The following is an 18116-nucleotide window of genomic DNA, read 5'->3' on the forward strand; positions in this document are numbered from 1 at the left end:
TCATACTGTTTCATCTGCAGGATGTGAACTCGCCTCAGAAAAGTCAGCTCAGTGTTTGATATTTGCTTGTGGATGCACAAAGAGAAAAATGTGGATAAAACCATTATTTCTTGTGCAGTTATTCCCAAATAATGGCTTTTTAATATTTGTAATGTTTATAGGATGAGCAAAGTGTTTATACCTATGGATTTTTTTGTTATTTTTAACAAGTGCAGCACCCTTGTTCCTGAATCTCAGGCAAATATGAAATGCTGAGTAATTTTATTTCAGTAATAGTCTGTCCACTCATTTAGATAATTTTAAAACTGCTTAAAAACACATGCAGCTTCATTAAAATAATGAATCTGCTGACCAGATTATTCCAGATCTTTCCGACTCACTTTAACCTCTCCTAACACTAGAGATTTAAAATCTGTTGGTTGTTTCATCACATGTTCTTTAATGCTGCACTCTGTTATTATTCACTTTTAGAATACTGAATAGCTGCACTGACCTCATGAAGGTAAGATGGAAGAATTTATATATGATCAGAGTAATGAGTTATCCTAGTTGTATTTTTTTTTTCTTTCTCCTTCATCTCAATTCTCAACACTTGCACCCATACCTTCATGCAACCTCTTTTGACTGTCTTTTAGGCTATCCGTCTTTTGGTGTTGGCATCCACAGACCTGCAGAAGGAGATTGTAGAAAGTGGAAGGGTAATTTTTAAAAATGTATTATAGTGCAAAACATTTTTATTTTCCTTCTTAATTGTTTAACACACACGCAGGAAATGAACAGGAGATTTCAGATCCTGTCCTTTATTAGTTTTAGTTCATGTCCTTTATTAGTTGTACAAACAAACTGCTTTTAAGGGAAAAAAAAATACTGAATTTTCCACAGGTGGACTCCAGTCCCGTTCAGGCGAGCCTGCTGTGTCTCACGCTAGTCATCCCGATTCTCCATACATGCTTTTCCTGTAAAGATTGTTCCTCTTTCGTGTTGACACCAACATCATGCATTTAGTCAATGTATGTCTTGATCGGTCTACCACAATGTCTTCAACTATGCACAGGTTCCCACAGTAAGACTTTGTTTGCTGTAATCTCAGAATGACAATGATATTGACCAGCAACATCCACTCTCCTGACAGCTATTTTGCTGCAAATAGATGGTAGTTCTCCATACAGAACTGTATTTGGAATGTGAACTTGCCATCTGACCCCTATGGAGAAAAATCCGAGGACCGTGACGTCGCCCGGGATGACGCAGCCGGGGCCCCACCCTGGAGCCAGGCCCGGGGTTGGGGCTCGTATGCGAGCGCTTGGTGGCCGGGCCTTTGCCCATGGGGCCCGGCCGGGCTCAGCCCGAAGAGGTGACGTGGGCCCGACCTCCTGTGGGTTCACCACCCACAGAGGTAGCAGTAGGGGACTGGTGCAATGTGGATTGGGTGGCAGTCGAAGGCAGGGGCCTCGACGACCTGATCCCCGGACACAGCGGCTGGCTGTTGGGACATGGAATGTCACTTCGCTGGGGGGGAAAGAGCCTGAGCTTGTGCGGGAGGTTGAGAGGTACCGGCTAGAGATAGTCGGGCTCACCTCCACGCACAGCTTGGGCTCTGGAACCCAGCTCCTCGAGAGGGGCTGGACTCTCCACTTCTCTGGAGTCGCCCGTGGTGAGCGGCGGCGGGCTGGTGTGGGCTTGCTTATAGCTCCCCAGCTCAGCCGCCATGTGTTGGAGTTTACCCCAGTGAACGAGAGGGTCGCCTCGCTGCGCCTTCGGATTGGGGAGAGGGCTCTTGCTGTTTGTGCCTATGGCCCAAATAGCAGTATAGAGTATCCGGCCTTCTTGGAGTCCCTGGGAGAGGTACTGAGGAGTGCTCAGACTGGGGACTCCATTGTGTTACTGGGGGACTTCAATGATCACGTGGGAGATGACAGTGACACCTGGAGGGGCGTGGTTGGGAGGAACGGCCTCCCCGATCTGAACCCGAGTGGTGTTTTGTTATTGGACTTCTGTGCTAGTCACGGTTTGTCCATAACGAACACCATGTTCGAGCATAGGGGTGTCCATAAGTGCACGTGGCACCAGGACACCTTAGGTCGGAGGTCAATGATAGACTTTGTAGTCGTTTCATCTGATCTCCGGCCCTATGTCTTGGACACTCGGGTGAAGAGAGGGGCTGAGCTGTCAACTGATCACCACCTGGTGGTGAGTTGGATCCGCTGGCGGAGGAGGAAGCTGGACAGACCTGGCAGGCCCAAACGTATGGTGAGGGTCTGCTGGGAACGTCTGGCCGAGCACTCTGTCGGGGAGGTCTTTAACTCCCACCTCCGGGAGAGCTTTTCCCAGCTTCCGAGGGAGGCGGGGGACATTGAGTCTGAGTGGACCATGTTCTCTACCTCCATTGTGGACGCAGCTGTTCGGAGCTGTGGCCGCAAGGTCTCCGGTGCCTGTCGTGGCGGCAATCCCCGAACCCGGTGGTGGACACCAGAAGTAAGGGATGCCGTCAAGCTGAAGAAGGAGTCCTATCGGGCCATGTTAACCTCCAGGACTCCCGAGGCAGCTGACGGGTATCGGCAGGCCAGGCGTGCTGCAGCTCGGGCAGTTGCGGAGGCAAAAACTCGGAACTGGGAGGAGTTCGGGGAGGCCATGGAGAAGGACTATCGGTCGGCCTCGAAGAAATTCTGGCAAACCGTCCGGCGCCTCAGGAGGGGGAAGCAGTACTCTGCCAACACTGTTTACAGTGCGGGTGGGGAGCTGTTGACCTCGACTGGGGACATTGTCGGGTGGTGGAAGGAATACTTTGAGGATCTCCTCAATCCCACCGTCATGTCTTCCACTGAGGAGACTGAGGCTGATGACTCAGAGGTGGACTCGTCCATTACCCAAGCCGAAGTCACTGAGGTGGTTTGCAAGCTCCTCGGTGGCAAGGCACCGGGGGTGGATGAGATCCGCCCTGAGTATCTCAAGTCTCTGGATGTTGTGGGGCTGTCTTGGTTGACACGCCTCTGCAACATCGCGTGGCGGTCAGGGACAGTGCCTCTGGAGTGGCAGACTGGGGTGGTGGTCCCTCTTTTTAAGAAAGGGGACCGGAGAGTGTGCCCCAATTATAGGGGAATCACACTTCTCAGCCTCCCAGGGAAGGTTTACTCCAGGGTACTGGAGAGGAGAATTCGACCAATAGTCGAACCTCGGATCCAGGAGGAACAATGCGGTTTTCGTCCTGGTCGCGGAACACTGGACCAGCTCTATACCCTTCATAGGGTGCTCGAGGGTTCATGGGAGTTTGCCCAACCAGTCCACATGTGCTTTGTGGATCTGGAGAAGGCATTCGACCGTGTCCCCCGTAGTATTCTGTGGGGGGTGCTTTGGGAGTATGGGGTTCGGGGCTCTTTGCTAAGGGCTGTCCGGTCCCTGTACGAACGGAGCAGGAGTCTGGTTCGCATTGCCGGCAGTAAGTCAGACCTGTTCCCAGTGCATGTTGGACTCCGGCAGGGCTGCCCTTTGTCACCGGTTCTGTTCATAATTTTTATGGACAGAATTTCTAGGCGCAGCCAGGGGCCAGAAGGAATCCTGTTTGGGAACCACAGGATTTCATCTCTGCTTTTTGCGGATGATGTTGTCCTGTTGGCTTCTTCAAACCAGGACCTTCAGCATGCACTGGGGCGGTTTGCAGTCGAGTGTGAAGCAGCTGGGATGAGAATCAGCACCTCCAAGTCCGAGGCCATGGTTCTCGACCGGAAAAGGGTGGCTTGCCCTCTCCAGGTTGGTGGAGAAGTTCTGCCTCAAGTGGAGGAGTTTAAGTATCTCGGGATCTTGTTCACGAGTGAGGGAAGGATGGAGCGTGAGATCGACAGGCGGATCGGTGCAGCCTCCGCAGTGATGCGGTCGCTTTACCGGTCCGTTGTGGTGAAGAAGGAGCTGAGCCAAAAGGCGAAGCTCTCAATTTACCGGTCGATCTACGTTCCGACTCTCACCTATGGTCATGAGCTTTGGGTAATGACCGAAAGGACAAGATCGCGGATACAAGCGGCCGAAATGAGTTTCCTTCGCAGGGTGGCTGGGCGCTCCCTTAGGGTGAGAAGCACAGTCACTCGGGAGGAGCTCGGAGTAGAGCCGCTGCTGCTCCACATCGAGAGGAATCAGCTGAGGTGGCTCGGGCATCTTTTTCGGATGCCTCCTGGACGCCTCCCTGGGGAGGTGTTCCAGGCATGTCCCCCCGGGAGGAGGCCCCGGGGAAGACCCAGGACACGCTGGAGGGACTATGTCTCTCGGCTGGCCTGGGAACGCCTCGGTGTTCTTCCCGAGGAGCTGGCCGAGGTGTCTGGGGAAAGGGAAGTTTGGGCTTCCCTGCTTAGACTGCTGCCTCCGCGACCCGGTCCCGGATAAAGCGGAAGAAGACGAGACGAGAGACGAGAAACTTGCCATCTGACATTGAGTACTGTTCTTAGCATTCTTGTGTAAGTACCATTTAGTGACCGTTCAAGTTGTTTCGTTAAGTCTAGCTTTCTGATCCTTTCTGTTTTGGACTTGGATTTGTCCGAGATGATGAACTTACTCCAGTCCTCTACAGTCCAATCTGGCCCTGTGTTTGAAATCACTCTCTACTCACTCTATAAATGGTAGGTCGCCATTTTGTAGTGCTGTCCGAATGTATAGTGAGCATTATTACACCCTATGTAGTGCACTCAAATACCCACAATGTATCAGAAAAAGTAGTGTACAACCGATGGTCACTAACCAAGCAATATATCCCATCATGCATTGCGGTCGCACTGAAAGAAATTAAGTCAAAAGCCTCAAATTTGATTTATTAAATCAAATTTAATAAATTGTTTTTGCAAAAATTTTAAATCGTTTTAAATTATTTTTGCAAATTTGATTTATTAAATTTGATTTATTAAACCAAATTTGCAGCAAAGAAGAAAGTATTCGGCCTTGATTTAACAGAACTGAAAGATGCAGCAGACACAAAGTACTTTTTTTTTATAAATGTGGGAAATATGCTGAGTATAATACGTATTTATCACAAAAATACATGCATGCGTTTATTATTTTGAAAACCCACCAGCCAACTGATCTGGTACATTTTAGTTGTGCGACAGTAATGATGTAAATAACAGTGTGATGGACTAGTGCCTGAAATTACTATATACTATAAATTATATAGTCCTCTATATAGTGAGTAGGGAGTGTGAACATGAGTGATTTCGGACACAGGGCTTATGGTCTTTAGCAAACCTCAGCCTGGCTCTTTTCATTGATGAAAGCCTTTTTTTTTTTTCCTTCTTCTAGCTTTTCATGACTTCAGCCCTACCTGGAGGAGCTTGTTTTGAACCGTCCTGGTCATATACTTAACCCCAGCTGCCATTTGCCATTCTTTTGTAGGTCACTTGATGCCATCCTATGGTTGTTGAGTGACATTCAAAGGCGTTGATAATCAGTGGAAAGGTGTTTTCACCCTCTTCCAGTTCCAGTAGCTTTGTTGTCTACTGCTTGACCTTGTTCTTATGAACTGCCATTTTTGAAATTTTGAGGATGGAAGCAACCTGATACTCACTGTATCCCTCTGCCAGTAAAGCCAGAATTGAACCCTTCTTTTTCTCACTCAACACTTTTTTTTTTTTTTTAGCTCTTTTGGCGGCGGCACGGTGGTGTAGTGGTTAGCACTGTCGCCTCACAGCAAGAAGGTCCGGGTTCAAGCCCCATGGCCGACGAGGGCCTTTCTGTACGGGGTTTGCATGTTCTCCCCGTGTCCACGTGGGTTTCCTCCGGGTGCTCCGGTTTCCCCCACAGTCCAAAGACATGCAGGTTAAGTTAACTGGTGACGCTAAATTGACCGTAGGTGTGAATGGTTGTCTGTGTCTATGTGTCAGCCTTGTGATGACCTGGCGACTTGTCCAGGGTGTACCCGCCTTTCGCCCGTAGTCAGCTGGGATAGGCTCCAGCTTGCCTGCGACCCTGTAGAACAGGATAAAGCGGCTAGAGATAATGAGATGAGATGAGCTCTTTTGGCATGATGAATATATAATTTTGTATTCCAGTTAAATTTAAGGTACTTTTGTCCCAGTCGTCCAGCAAACTGGTCTTAAAGTGTGCAACAGTACAGGGTCATCGTTGTTGTTCTCTATTGGTGACAGGGGACAGGCACCCTCTTCTTCCACAGCTATGTCTTTGTAATGTGTGCAAATTGTGATTTTGCATTGTCTTGTTGAAATATCTCTGGAAAAGATGTTATCTTGAAGGCAGCATATATTTTGGAGCACCAAAACCTCAGTGTACATTTCTGGATTAATGCTGCAATCACAGAAGTGGAAGTTACCTTTGCCAAGGTTACTGACACAACCCCATACCATGATGGCTTTTGGACTTATTGCTGGTAACAGTTTGGATGGTTCTTTTCATCTTTGGTCTAGATCACATGGCATCCATTTCTTCCAAAAAAGACCTGGAATACTGATTCGTCTGAGTGAGCACAACATGCTTCCACTATGTGATGGTCCATCCCACATTCCTCTGAGCCCAGAGAAGTCAACAGCACTTCTGGACACAGTTAACAAAAGGCTTCCTTTTTGCAGTCAAGATTTAACTGGCATCTGTAGACATAACTCTTTATTGTGGTGCCTGACAAAGGTTTGCCAAAGTAATTTCAAGTGCGTGTGTTGTTATCAGCAATACATGAGTGCCGGATCTTGATGCAGGGATCATAGATTATAGGTTTCATTTTAGGCTTGCACCCTTGCCCTTTATGCACTGAAATTCCTCCAGATTCCTTGAAACATTTAATGATCTTATGCACCATAGAGGGTGAAATCCAAATCCTGTCATATCTTTCTTTAAGGAATATTGTTTTTAAACATTTCAGTAATTGTCACACATTTGTTAACAAACTGGACATCCTCTTTGCTCCTCAAAGACTGGGCCTTTCCTGGATACTGCTTTTGTACCAAATCATGATTACAGTCACCTGTTGACATCACCTGTTTCAAATCACATCATTCATTGTTTTTACTTCATTACTAGCTCTAAATTGCCTCTGTCCCAGCTTGTTTGGAATGTGTTACATGCCTGAAACACAGGAATGGATGTATATTAATAAATGAAATGAAATGAAATTGACCAAACAAAACATAAAATACCTTGGTAGTTATTGTCTACAATGAAATACAAGTTAAGTAACTTCAGAAGTCACTGCTTTATTTTTAATTTGCATTTTCCATACTGTTCCAGCTTTTTCTGATTTTGGGTTATAGAACAATACTGAAGACATCAAACTATGAAATAACACATGGATATCCATGTGGTAAAGGGAAAAGTGTTGAATGTTTTGTATTTAGATTCTTCAAAATAACTACAGTTTACCTTGGTAATAGCTTTGCACGCTATTGACGTTGTCTTAGCCAGCTTCATGAGGTAGTCATCTGGAATGGTTTTCAATTAACAGGTGTGCCTTGTCAGGTTATTTATTGGCATTTCTTACCTTTTTAATGTGTTTTGAGTCCATCAAGCAGTAAATAATAAAAATACAGTAAATAGCCCTATTCTATAACTGCAGTAATCCATATTTCAAGACTTACTCAGTTAAGTAAAGAGAAACTACAGTCCATCATTACTTTAAGAAAGTGTATATTTTATTTAATAAAAAAATTAAAAAAAATTTGAATTTTTTGTGCCCAAACTTTTGACTGGTACTGTGAGTACAGTATATTGTCATTTACTGCAGGGATTCTCAACCTTTTCTACTTTTAAGGCCCACCTATTCATACCTGTAACGAGTTGGGGCCCATTAAAAAAAAATCCCCCATTATTTTGGCTCATCTATTCCATTAGAATCTAATGGAATTAGATTTACTATTGTAAAGTGTATTAATGGGATGCAACATCACTCGCTGTTACAGATGGGAGCCCAGGAATTAAATTAATGCAATAAAAACAAATTGGTTTTAATTGTAGGTTTTGTGTTTTACAACTGTATGGATGTGTCAGAAGCCAACATAAAACTATGCATGCAGGGCATTCTCAGTCAAAAGGGATTAATTATCCAAAAGTGGAGTCTGGTCTATTAACGCAATAATTTATTGCCAGGTTTGTGTTCAGCAAACAAGCAAGTTATTAAAACCAAGAAGTACACTCAGAGGAAGTGGCTATATAAGCTACTTAATGAAATATGCAAATAAGATCACAGGGAATCAGTTCATGCATATTGGCAGCAATGAGATACTTAAAGGAGATACACAGAGCCTTTATTTTAAAATAAATTTCTGAGTGGATAGTATCTCCATCCTTGACTCTTGTATGCTGCATATAAATTTTTTTTTTGAGAGTTAAAATCGACTGCAGAGTTGGCATTCAAGCTGCCCTGCTGAGCCAGCCACGCCTGAGTGTGTGACGTCACAGCAGGAACCGGTTTTAAGGCCGGGGCCTTGAAATTTATGGTGAAAATAAGAAATACTGTTACTGACTTGCTCAACTAAAACTGATTTGACTTCATTGATTGTGGGTTGACTCTCATTAAAACAGGATTTCCCTCCCTGGGATACTCAGGGAAGTATTTGGCAAATTTCTCTGCCAGCTGCAAGAAGTGCTGAGACACTACATCAGTGATGTTCATGTGTGGGGAGTTCTCCAGTAGTTCACTCAAGAGTGGGAACATGTGGCCTTCTTGTTCCACAATCCACAATTAAGTTTGAAAGCCTCGAGTTCGTCAGTAACCAGAAATGTGTTGCTGTTCTTCCCTTGGAGAGCAAGATTCAGCTGGTTCAGTATTGAAAAGATGCCACAGAGAGATTAGATAGATTAGATAAAACTTTATTGATCCCTTTATTGATCTAATCTAAGAGGTATTCCAGCTTACCCTGAAACTTCAAATCACCGTCAAGTGGGGATGTTTGCTCTATTAGAAAAGTATGCACTTCATTCCTCATTTCAAACAGGTGATGGAGGACTCTTGGTTGACTGAGACACTGTGGTTACAACAGGTAACTGCCTCCATGCGCTCACACAACTGAGAAAAACATCTGGAATTCACAGCATTTTTTTAATGAAGTTTATGATTTTCATGGCCACATCCATCACCTTGTTTAACTCTGATGGCATCTTTTTCAATGCAAGACTTTCACAGTGGAGAAAACAATGTGTCCACATAGCCTCAGGTGCCCAATTGAGAATCTGTCTGATGACACTGCTATGTCTCCCGGTCATTGATGCTGCATCGTCACTGCAGACACCAATGAAGTTCCTCCACTCCAGGTCATTCTGGGTGAGGTATTCATCCAGAGAATGAAAACATTACTGGGCTCATGTTGGTAGCTCTCCAGTCTCTTCCTGCAGACTACTGCCCCAATGATAACGGACAAAAACCAGCAGTCATGCAGCACTGCTGATGTCTGTCAACTCATCTAATTGTAGTGGAGGGGAGAAACGGGCCACCTTTTTATTCTTTCCAGAACCTGGCTCTGTATGTCTATGGCCATCTCTGAAATTCACCGATTTACAGTGTCGTCTGAAAGTGGTACTGTCAACAGTTTTTCCCCAGCAGCCTCCCCAGTCATTTCACGGCATACAGTGGGGCAAAAAAGTATTTAGTCAGCCACCAATTGTGCAAGTTCTCCCACTTAAAAAGATGAGAGAGGCCTGTAATTTTCATCATAGGTACACTTCAACTATGAGAGACAGAATGGGGGAAAAGAATCCAGGAAATCACATTGTAGGATTTTTAATGAATTAATTGGTAAATTCCTCGGTAAGATAAGTATTTGGTCACCTACAAACAAGCAAGATTTCTGGCTCTCACAGACCTGTAACTTCTTTAAGAGGCTCCTCTGTCCTCCACTTGTTACCTGTATTAACGGCACCTGTTTGAACTCATTATCAGTATAAAAGACACCTGTCCACAACCTCAAACAGTCACACTCCAAACTCCACTATGGCCAAGACCAAAGAGCTGTCAAAGGACACCAGAAACAAAATTGTAGACCTGCACCAGGCTGGGAAGACTGAATCTGCAATAGGTAAACAGCTTGGTGTGAAGAAATCAACTGTGGGAGCAATTATTAGAAAATGGAAGACATACAAGACCACTGATAATCTCCCTCGATCTGGGGCTCCACGCAAGATCTCACCCCGTGGGGTCAAAATGATCACAAGAACAGTGAGCAAAAATCCCAGAACCACACAGGGGGACCTAGTGAATGACCTGCAGAGATCTGGGACCAAAGTAACAAAGGCTACCATCAGTAACACACTACGCTGCCAGGGACTCAAATCCTGCAGTGCCAGACGTGTCCCCCTGCTTCAGCCAGTACATGTCCAGGCCCATCTGAAGTTTGCTAGAGATCATTTGGATGATTCAGAAGAGGATTGGGAGAATGTCATATGGTCAGATGAAACTAAAATAGAACTTTTTGGTAAAATCTCAACTTGTCGTGCTTGGAGGAGAAAGAATGCTGAGTTGCATCCAAAGAACACCATACCTACTGTGAAGCATGGGGGTGGAAACATCATGCTTTGGGGCTGTTTTTCTGCAAAGGGACCAGGACGACTGATCCGTGTAAAGGAAAGAATGAATGGGGCCATGTATCGTGAGATTTTGAGTGAAAACCTCCTTCCATCAGCAAGGGCATTGAAGATGAAACGTGGCTGGGTCTTTCAGCATGCCAATGATCCCAAACACACCGCCCGGGCAACGAAGGAGTGGCTTCGTAAGAAGCATTTCAAGGTCCTGGAGTGGCCTAGCCAGTCTCCAGATCTCAACCCCATAGAAAATCTTTGGAGGGAGTTGAAAGTCCGTGTTGCCCAGCGACAGCCCCAAAACATCACTGCTCTAGAGGAGATCTGCATGGAGGAATGGGCCAAAATACCAGCAACAGTGTGTGAAAACCTTGTGAAGACTTACAGAAAACGTTTGGCCTCTGTCATTGCCAACAAAGGGTATATAACAAAGTATTGAGATTAACTTTTGTTATTGACCAAATACTTATTTTCCACCATAATTTGCAAATAAATTCTTTAAAAATCAGACAATGTGATTTCCTGGATTCTTTCCCCCCATTCTGTCTCTCATAGTTGAAGTGTACCTATGATGAAAATTACAGGCCTCTCTCATCTTTTTAAGTGGGAGAACTTGCACAATTGGTGGCTGACTAAATACTTTTTTGCCCCACTGTATATCCACAGCAGCTTGGTAGCACTAGTTCCTCCGCTATGGTGAAGGCTTTCTTGTTCTGTGTCACACGTATCACTACCAAGGTACAGTGGCGGCTGGTAGTCTTTCAAACAGGGAAGGCTGTTCGGTTATGATATTTCCAGATTTTAAAAGAAAAAAAACATCAATTTTGCCCATACTCTTGCCTCTGATCTGGCTGATTGTTGGCAGGGTCACAAACTGTGAAATAACAGGTTCTTTTGGCCCATTAGCCTACTGTCCAATATACATGATGGTGGTGTTGGGGGGGGTATATTTTAACATTTTATATTTTAAAATTGTGGCATGTTGTTTAAAAATTGACCTCGGCTGTGTTTCTGTTTAAAAATGTTTTCCAAATTGTAGCTGTGTTTAATTCATATCCAGAAAAACATATATTCCAATATAATATACTCAGCATAAACATTTTAAATAGATTCTATATTTTTGGTCCATCCATGACATATTACTAAAGTAGCCTATTTACTGTTGTTGATGTGGGTCACTTGCTGTTAGCCAATTCACTTTCTCGTACCAGGAGAGCTGAAAGGAACGAGTATTATTCCCTACCTTTTTCACCAAGTCAGTTTGAGGCGTTGGTCTACCCTGCTTTTTAATTGTAATTTTTTCCTCGAAAGGAAGACTGGCAAATGGCTTCGCCAAAATTAAATCAGCAATGCTTGGCATCCGTGCGCAGCTTTCTTGCTAGCTGACTAGCCCCCTCAAGTTCAAGTTCAGTCACTCAAATAAATGAAATTTCTGGAACTAAGATAGCAAACTTGACAACACTATATTTACACTTTATTTACAATGAAAATATATACAAACTAAAAAAGCTGGTAGAAACTGTATGTAATGAATGAAATCGAAATGTAAGCCGATCTCTTACAATACACCACAGCGCTTGCGAATCCGCATGGGACTGAACTGATGTTGCCAGATACTGCTGACGTTATCCAGCCCAAAATATGTTCAAAACCAGCCAAAATGCAATTAAAATCACCCAACTGGGCAGGAAACTGCCCAATCTGGCAACACTGTACCGCTGCCTGTCTATAGTTGAAACGAGCTGTCTATCAAAGAAAATATCCGGCCGCTTTCACCAATCACCAGTCTCCTCGCGAAAACTGCCATGTCCCTCCCATGTGAGGCTCGGAGTCCGTGGGCGGGCATTTTCGCAGTATTTGTCCAATAACCGTCTTGCATTTTGAGATTGAAAAGCGCATAGCTCCCAAATGCCATTGAAGTCCATTGAGGCTGGGAGTCCGTGAGACTCCGTGGGCGGGCATTTTCGCAGTATTTGTCCAATAATCGTCTTGCATTTTGAGATTGACAAGCACATAGCTCCCAATCCACTGAGGCTGGGCTGCATTGCGTTGTCACGAGGGGGAAAAACTCACGCACACATTAGGTGAACTGGGGAAAGTTATAAGGGAATGATTTCGCACTGTAGTGGGTTGAGCACATATATTTCTATGATTCTGGATCTGAAATAGCAATGTTATAAGGTCGGCTATAACATAAGCCAAGCGCAATTCATCCTACACAATGTTCATCATTTTTAGAGGAGGCTGAGCCTCCCTCGTTGTCTTAGAGCAATCGCCCGTGCCAAGGTAGCAAGCTAGCTTTCAAGGCACTTTTCGATTGTGTTACCAAAGATGTAACCAGACTTTTTCTGGAGTTGAAGTTCATTTTCTTTTAAAGTCAAAGAAAAAGAACACTGGCTTACCAGAAAGAATTTGGGTGTCTTGTCTCCAGATGCCACTTCAGTTTTGAAGACTTTAGAGCCTCATCTGACAGCGTTGTCAATGTGTAACACTCTACACATTGGGCTTTGGGCTCAACATCATCACTTCCATTGATGAAACCATATCTAATGTAACCTGGATTGTATTTCAACAGAACTTTTAATATTTTTAGTTAAAATAGTAACAATACCATTGTTATTTTTTCGATTCAGGAACATTTCCATTTTTTGCTATCTGTCCTTACACCACAGCATAGAACATTAGCTTGTCAAATGGAACGTCTCAAATTGACATTTAAAGTTAGAATGAATAATGTATTATTTATTTTAATAGCTGTTGTTTAAAAGTTTTATATGGTGTTTAAAAAATCCAATTTCCATCACAGATTAGATAAATATTGTACTGAATACAACTATACAAAATAGTTGTATTAGTTATATTCAGTAATGTGACTTTTGCTTGCAAGTTTACTTCCAGTAAATGAACTGGACAGACAAACCAATTTGGTCACGTTATGTAAAGACCTAGTGAAACCATCTCCAACTATTTTTGCAGTTTAGAGGCCAACGCACAGTCAAGATACCTTCAGAAAGCTGCTCTTTGCAATGGGATAGATCCTTATATGCTAACAAAGAAGGAATTTTCCTAGGAGTTGGAAATTATCCATTCGTTGATCTCCCCGACATCTTAAAATACCTGGTGCTGCAGACGTCGTTCTGCATGCACAAACAGATAAAATCTGGAAGAGCATGGAGACATGCACCTTTTTATATGTGACTAGGTTAAAGATCTGGGTATCAGGACACAAGATAAATCCTGTATCATTTATGCCTGGGTAAGTAGACATTTTTGGGCTCTTTCTGTGCATCTTTGCGCTGGTTGCTAGGACACTACAAGTTTTAGCATTGGGTGTAAACAAACCACAGCTGCTTGATTCTCAATCCTCCCTGGTCTTCTGGGTAAATCATTCACAAAGATCCACAGAAACCCCTTTAAACACACATACGCATTAGGTTACAATATGGCAACCACAAGTAGACAAAAACACATCTGAGGAGTTAAGCATCTCCTGAACTTCAAAACATCATGAAATAATGGATGGACTTTTTAAGAAAAGTCATTTGCAAATCCAAATGAAATAAATCAGAGGAATTTACAAACTTATCATGACATGATCACTGCAAATTTGAGTGTTCTTCAGCAAACCTTCCATCATTGCAAAAGTTTCAAGAGCCACCTTTCTTGTCATCTTTTGCTCTTTCACCATCACTTCATGGGGAATATGGAAGAAACTTTTCAGTTTCATGGTTTGCTTGATTTGAACAGCCCAAAAACAACACAAGAATAGGGCTTTTTCATGACTGGTTGTTTGGGTTTTGGGTAATGCTTTGTGAACAGTGAGCTCAACTGACCACCAAGATGACAATGAGGCAGACGTGACCTCAGATGCAACCCAGCAGTTGTACCCTACTAAAAATTAGCTTCAAATTGGGGGGGGAAAAATTCGGCCCAGTGGTTGAGAAACACTGATTTACTGTGTTATTATTTCTTCTGTGGTTTTTTTTTTTAAGAATAATTAGACCTTGACTACTTTCTGATGTTCCTAGGGTGCAGCAACAGTGAAGGAGTTTTATGCAAGAAACTCTCGCTGGACTGAGGGTCTCATATCTGCTGCCAAGGCGGTAGGCTGGGGAGCAACACAAATGGTGTATGTATCAGCCACGACAGTTAGAAAGTATATATTTAGTGTGTGTGTATATGTAGTAGAAAGTATATTTTATATATCTGTGTCTTAATTGGATCAATTAAATGACACTTCCTGAGTTATAGTGAGTAAACCCTCACAGTAAGATCATGAAATTCTTTTTGCTTTCTCACTTTCTTCCTCTCAGTGATTCGGCTGATAAAGTGGTGTTACACACGGGCAAGTATGAAGAGCTTATTGTCTGTTCTCATGAAATTGCAGCCAGTACAGCACAACTTGTTGCAGCTTCCAAGGTTTGAGATTATCAATTTCTTGTTTATAATAATGGTAATAACTTGATTATATAGATTTTCAAGGGTCAGGTGATTGGCAAACAACACAGTAAATGTAAAATCCAAAATATCAAAGTCAAACACGGGGAAAATCAAACATCAGGTAAAACACACTGAGCAATTACTTAGTGAACTGTGAGTGAAATAGTAGTAAATCTAGTCTCAAATAAGGTTTGATAAGGTGAATGAAAGACAGGTGTGAATGATTATCAGTCAGGGGAATTTGAGCGCACTTGCTGTTAGGATTCATAGCCAGTGGCAGCTGTTTTTGTATGCTGTGGTGGTTTCTGAGAAATGGAGTCTGAAGTGGAGTTGGGTACTGGTGTGACAGCTTATAGCATTCCAATAGAGTCCAAGAAAGCAAAATTGGCCATGCTCTCTGGGTGAGAGGGACAGGGCTTTATTTGTTTTGTTGTTGTTGTTTTTTTTTTAAAGAATAATTAGACCTTGACTACTTTCTGATGTTCCTAGGGTGCAGCAGCAGTGAAGGAGTTTTATGCAAGAAACTCTCGCTGGACTGAGGGTCTCGTATCGCATAAAGCATCGATCAATTCTGGGTGTCTGTGATTAGGGAAGAAGGAAGTTAGCACTTTCTTTTGATTGCATTTATCAGTCCTGTGATCTAGTAATAAGCAGCAGTTCAAAAAGATGCAGTGGCTGGTTTCATGCGTCTCAGAGGAAGCATGCATTAGCATTTACCCTATACTGTTGCCATTAGTTGCATTGTTAAAATATTTTTTAAATGAATGTGAAAATGGCATTTCTAATGTTTTAATGAAAGCCTTGCAAGACTGCATTCTATAAAACTAAATGTAACGTTTCTGTACATGGATTACTTCTCTCATTTGTTTTTCATGACTACTTTTTTTGAAACATGTTTTTTTCAGGTAAAGGCAGACCGTGGCAGTAGAAAATTGTTGAGTCTTCAGCAAGCCTCTCGCCATGTGAATGAAATGGCTGCTAATGTAGTGGCTTCCACCAAAACAGGCCAGGAACAGATTGAGGAAAAAGGTGTGTGTTTTGAACAAGACAGGCAATGCAGTGAAGCAACCTCCATGTGTATAAATTTTTGGCATGCTCTTAAAAGTGCATTTTGCCAAGTGTCGAAAAATGTTTCCTGGTGGGACTGTTCATGCTCATGTTTGGAGGCTTTTTTTTTTTAATCTATACATCCATCCACCTCCTCCCTCCCTCCAGAGCACATTGCCCCTCACCTCTTAAAACACTACTAAATTTAACTGCAGTTTCAGTTGTCATTGTATGCTATGTACCCAAATGTGGGTTGCAGCCCTTTAAGTTTGGGTCATAGACTGCTGGGAAGAAAAAAAAAATGTTGCTAAGATGCAAATGATGAAACAACATAGAAAACCATTGAAAGATATGACAAACAAACAAATTGTTTCAAAAAAGTAAATAATAATGGAATGCTCCCTGAAGCCACTGGAAAATTTGCTACCTCTGCTTATAAAATGTAAGTACCTATATACAATACCTATATACAAGTTTTGTCTTGTCTTACCTTTTCATCTTTTTCACCTTTTCATCTTTGATTAAAAATATTAGTCAAACTTTGACAAGTTTACATATCTCTTAGTGAGTTCAGATAATGGTCAGTATGGATGGTGGTTGTGTAATCAATGAATGCACCTTTTTTTTTTAAAAAAAAATTTCATGCCTTTTTAGGTGGGATTTTTTTGAAATACTTTTTAGTGATGCTGCTCATAATCTGTTTTGATATTACTTTCCTATGTCTAAACATGTTCCATACATAAATTAATGCACATAGCTCACACACACACACACACACACACACACACACACACACACACACACACACACACACACACACTCTCTCTCTCTCTCCCTCCTGAGGATTTATGGGGAGATGTAAAATGTGGATATATTTAACCTATGCATACTCCAGACAGGTGCACCCATGGCACTGTGTCTGAAGTGTGCTTTTGTTTTGATAGCTGAAGGGCTTCTCCCAAAACACTGGTTCCTCATTGGCTAGGAAAAATAAATTTTGGTATGTGACTGGGGATACCATAGTGCATTATGGGATGTGTATGCAGAATTCAAACCATATATACTCAAACCTATACAGTTGAACCTTCAAGTCTCACAAATGTGTGACAAATTTTCCAGATAAATTGCACAATCTGCTCAAAAAAGCATATGTATCAAGACAGCTTGATCCCGTCTGCCCAATATAGTGCTTTCATTTCATTTATTTAAACTGAGGAACAAGTGTTTTGCCACTTCTGAACACCAGCATCTCTTGTTTCAGAATTCAGTTATATGCAAATGAGGTTAAAATATTCAAATTTCCTTCATGGTGTTTATAGCCACATTTTAAATGACTGCCAGAAGCATGGTTTGGCTACTGAAAGCAGTTTAAAAAAATTTAAATGCCTGGATTCTGCAGGAAAAAACAATGTAGCGCAGAAAATTTTATCAGAGTTGGCAATTTAGTAGTTTTATTCCCAGGACTAGCACATTTTTTTCTTAAACAATGCTATTGGGGCGGCACGGTGGTGTAGTGGTTAGCGCTTTCGCCTCACAGCAAGAAGGTCCGGGTTCGAGCCCTGTGGCCGGCGAGGGCCTTTCTATGCGGAGTTTGCATGTTCTCCCCGTGTCCGCGTGGGTTTCCTCCAGGTGCTCCGGTTTCCCCCACAGTCCAAAGACATGCAGGTTAGGTTAACTGGTGACTCTAAATTGACCGTAGGTGTGAATGTGAATGGTTGTCTGTGTCTATGTGTCAGCCCTGTGATGACCTGGCGACTTGTCCAGGGTGTACCCCGCCTTTCGCCCGTAGTCAGCTGGGATAGGCTCCAGCTTGCCTGCGACCCTGTAGAACAGGATAAAGCGGCTAGAGATGATGAGATGAGACAATGCTATTGTTCCTTGATAACTGCCTGTTTTATACAAACCCATTTCTCTGAAACGAGCAATATTGGAGACCTAAAAATGTCCATAAAAATTGAACTAGACTAATTTGCCTGATTTTTTTTAATTAATCAGCATATTTCAAAGATTAATTAATCAGTTTTACATATCTTGCCCATACTTCAAATTTCTGTCTGAACTCCCTTGTCTTAGTATTTATAAGACATTACTATATAAGACATAAGTATTACTAATTTTCAGTAACTTTACCTTAAAGG

At 42.8% G+C, this 18116-nt stretch overlaps 1 protein-coding gene across 1 annotated transcript in view; it reads left to right on the forward strand.

Annotated features, from left to right (window-relative positions):
- The window catches only part of LOC132872216 (huntingtin-interacting protein 1-related protein-like), a 266642-nt gene that overhangs the window by 239221 nt on the left and 9305 nt on the right, over positions 1-18116 (forward strand). The window contains exons 25-29 of the mRNA XM_060906869.1: positions 472-502; positions 636-698; positions 14520-14620; positions 14805-14910; positions 15837-15960. Of these exons, the coding sequence (XP_060762852.1) occupies positions 472-502; positions 636-698; positions 14520-14620; positions 14805-14910; positions 15837-15960 (425 nt within the window). The remainder of the gene's footprint in view (positions 1-471; positions 503-635; positions 699-14519; positions 14621-14804; positions 14911-15836; positions 15961-18116) is intronic.

This window comes from Neoarius graeffei, chromosome 24 (assembly GCF_027579695.1).
Source record: "Neoarius graeffei isolate fNeoGra1 chromosome 24, fNeoGra1.pri, whole genome shotgun sequence".
Taxonomy (NCBI): Eukaryota; Metazoa; Chordata; class Actinopteri; order Siluriformes; family Ariidae; genus Neoarius; species Neoarius graeffei.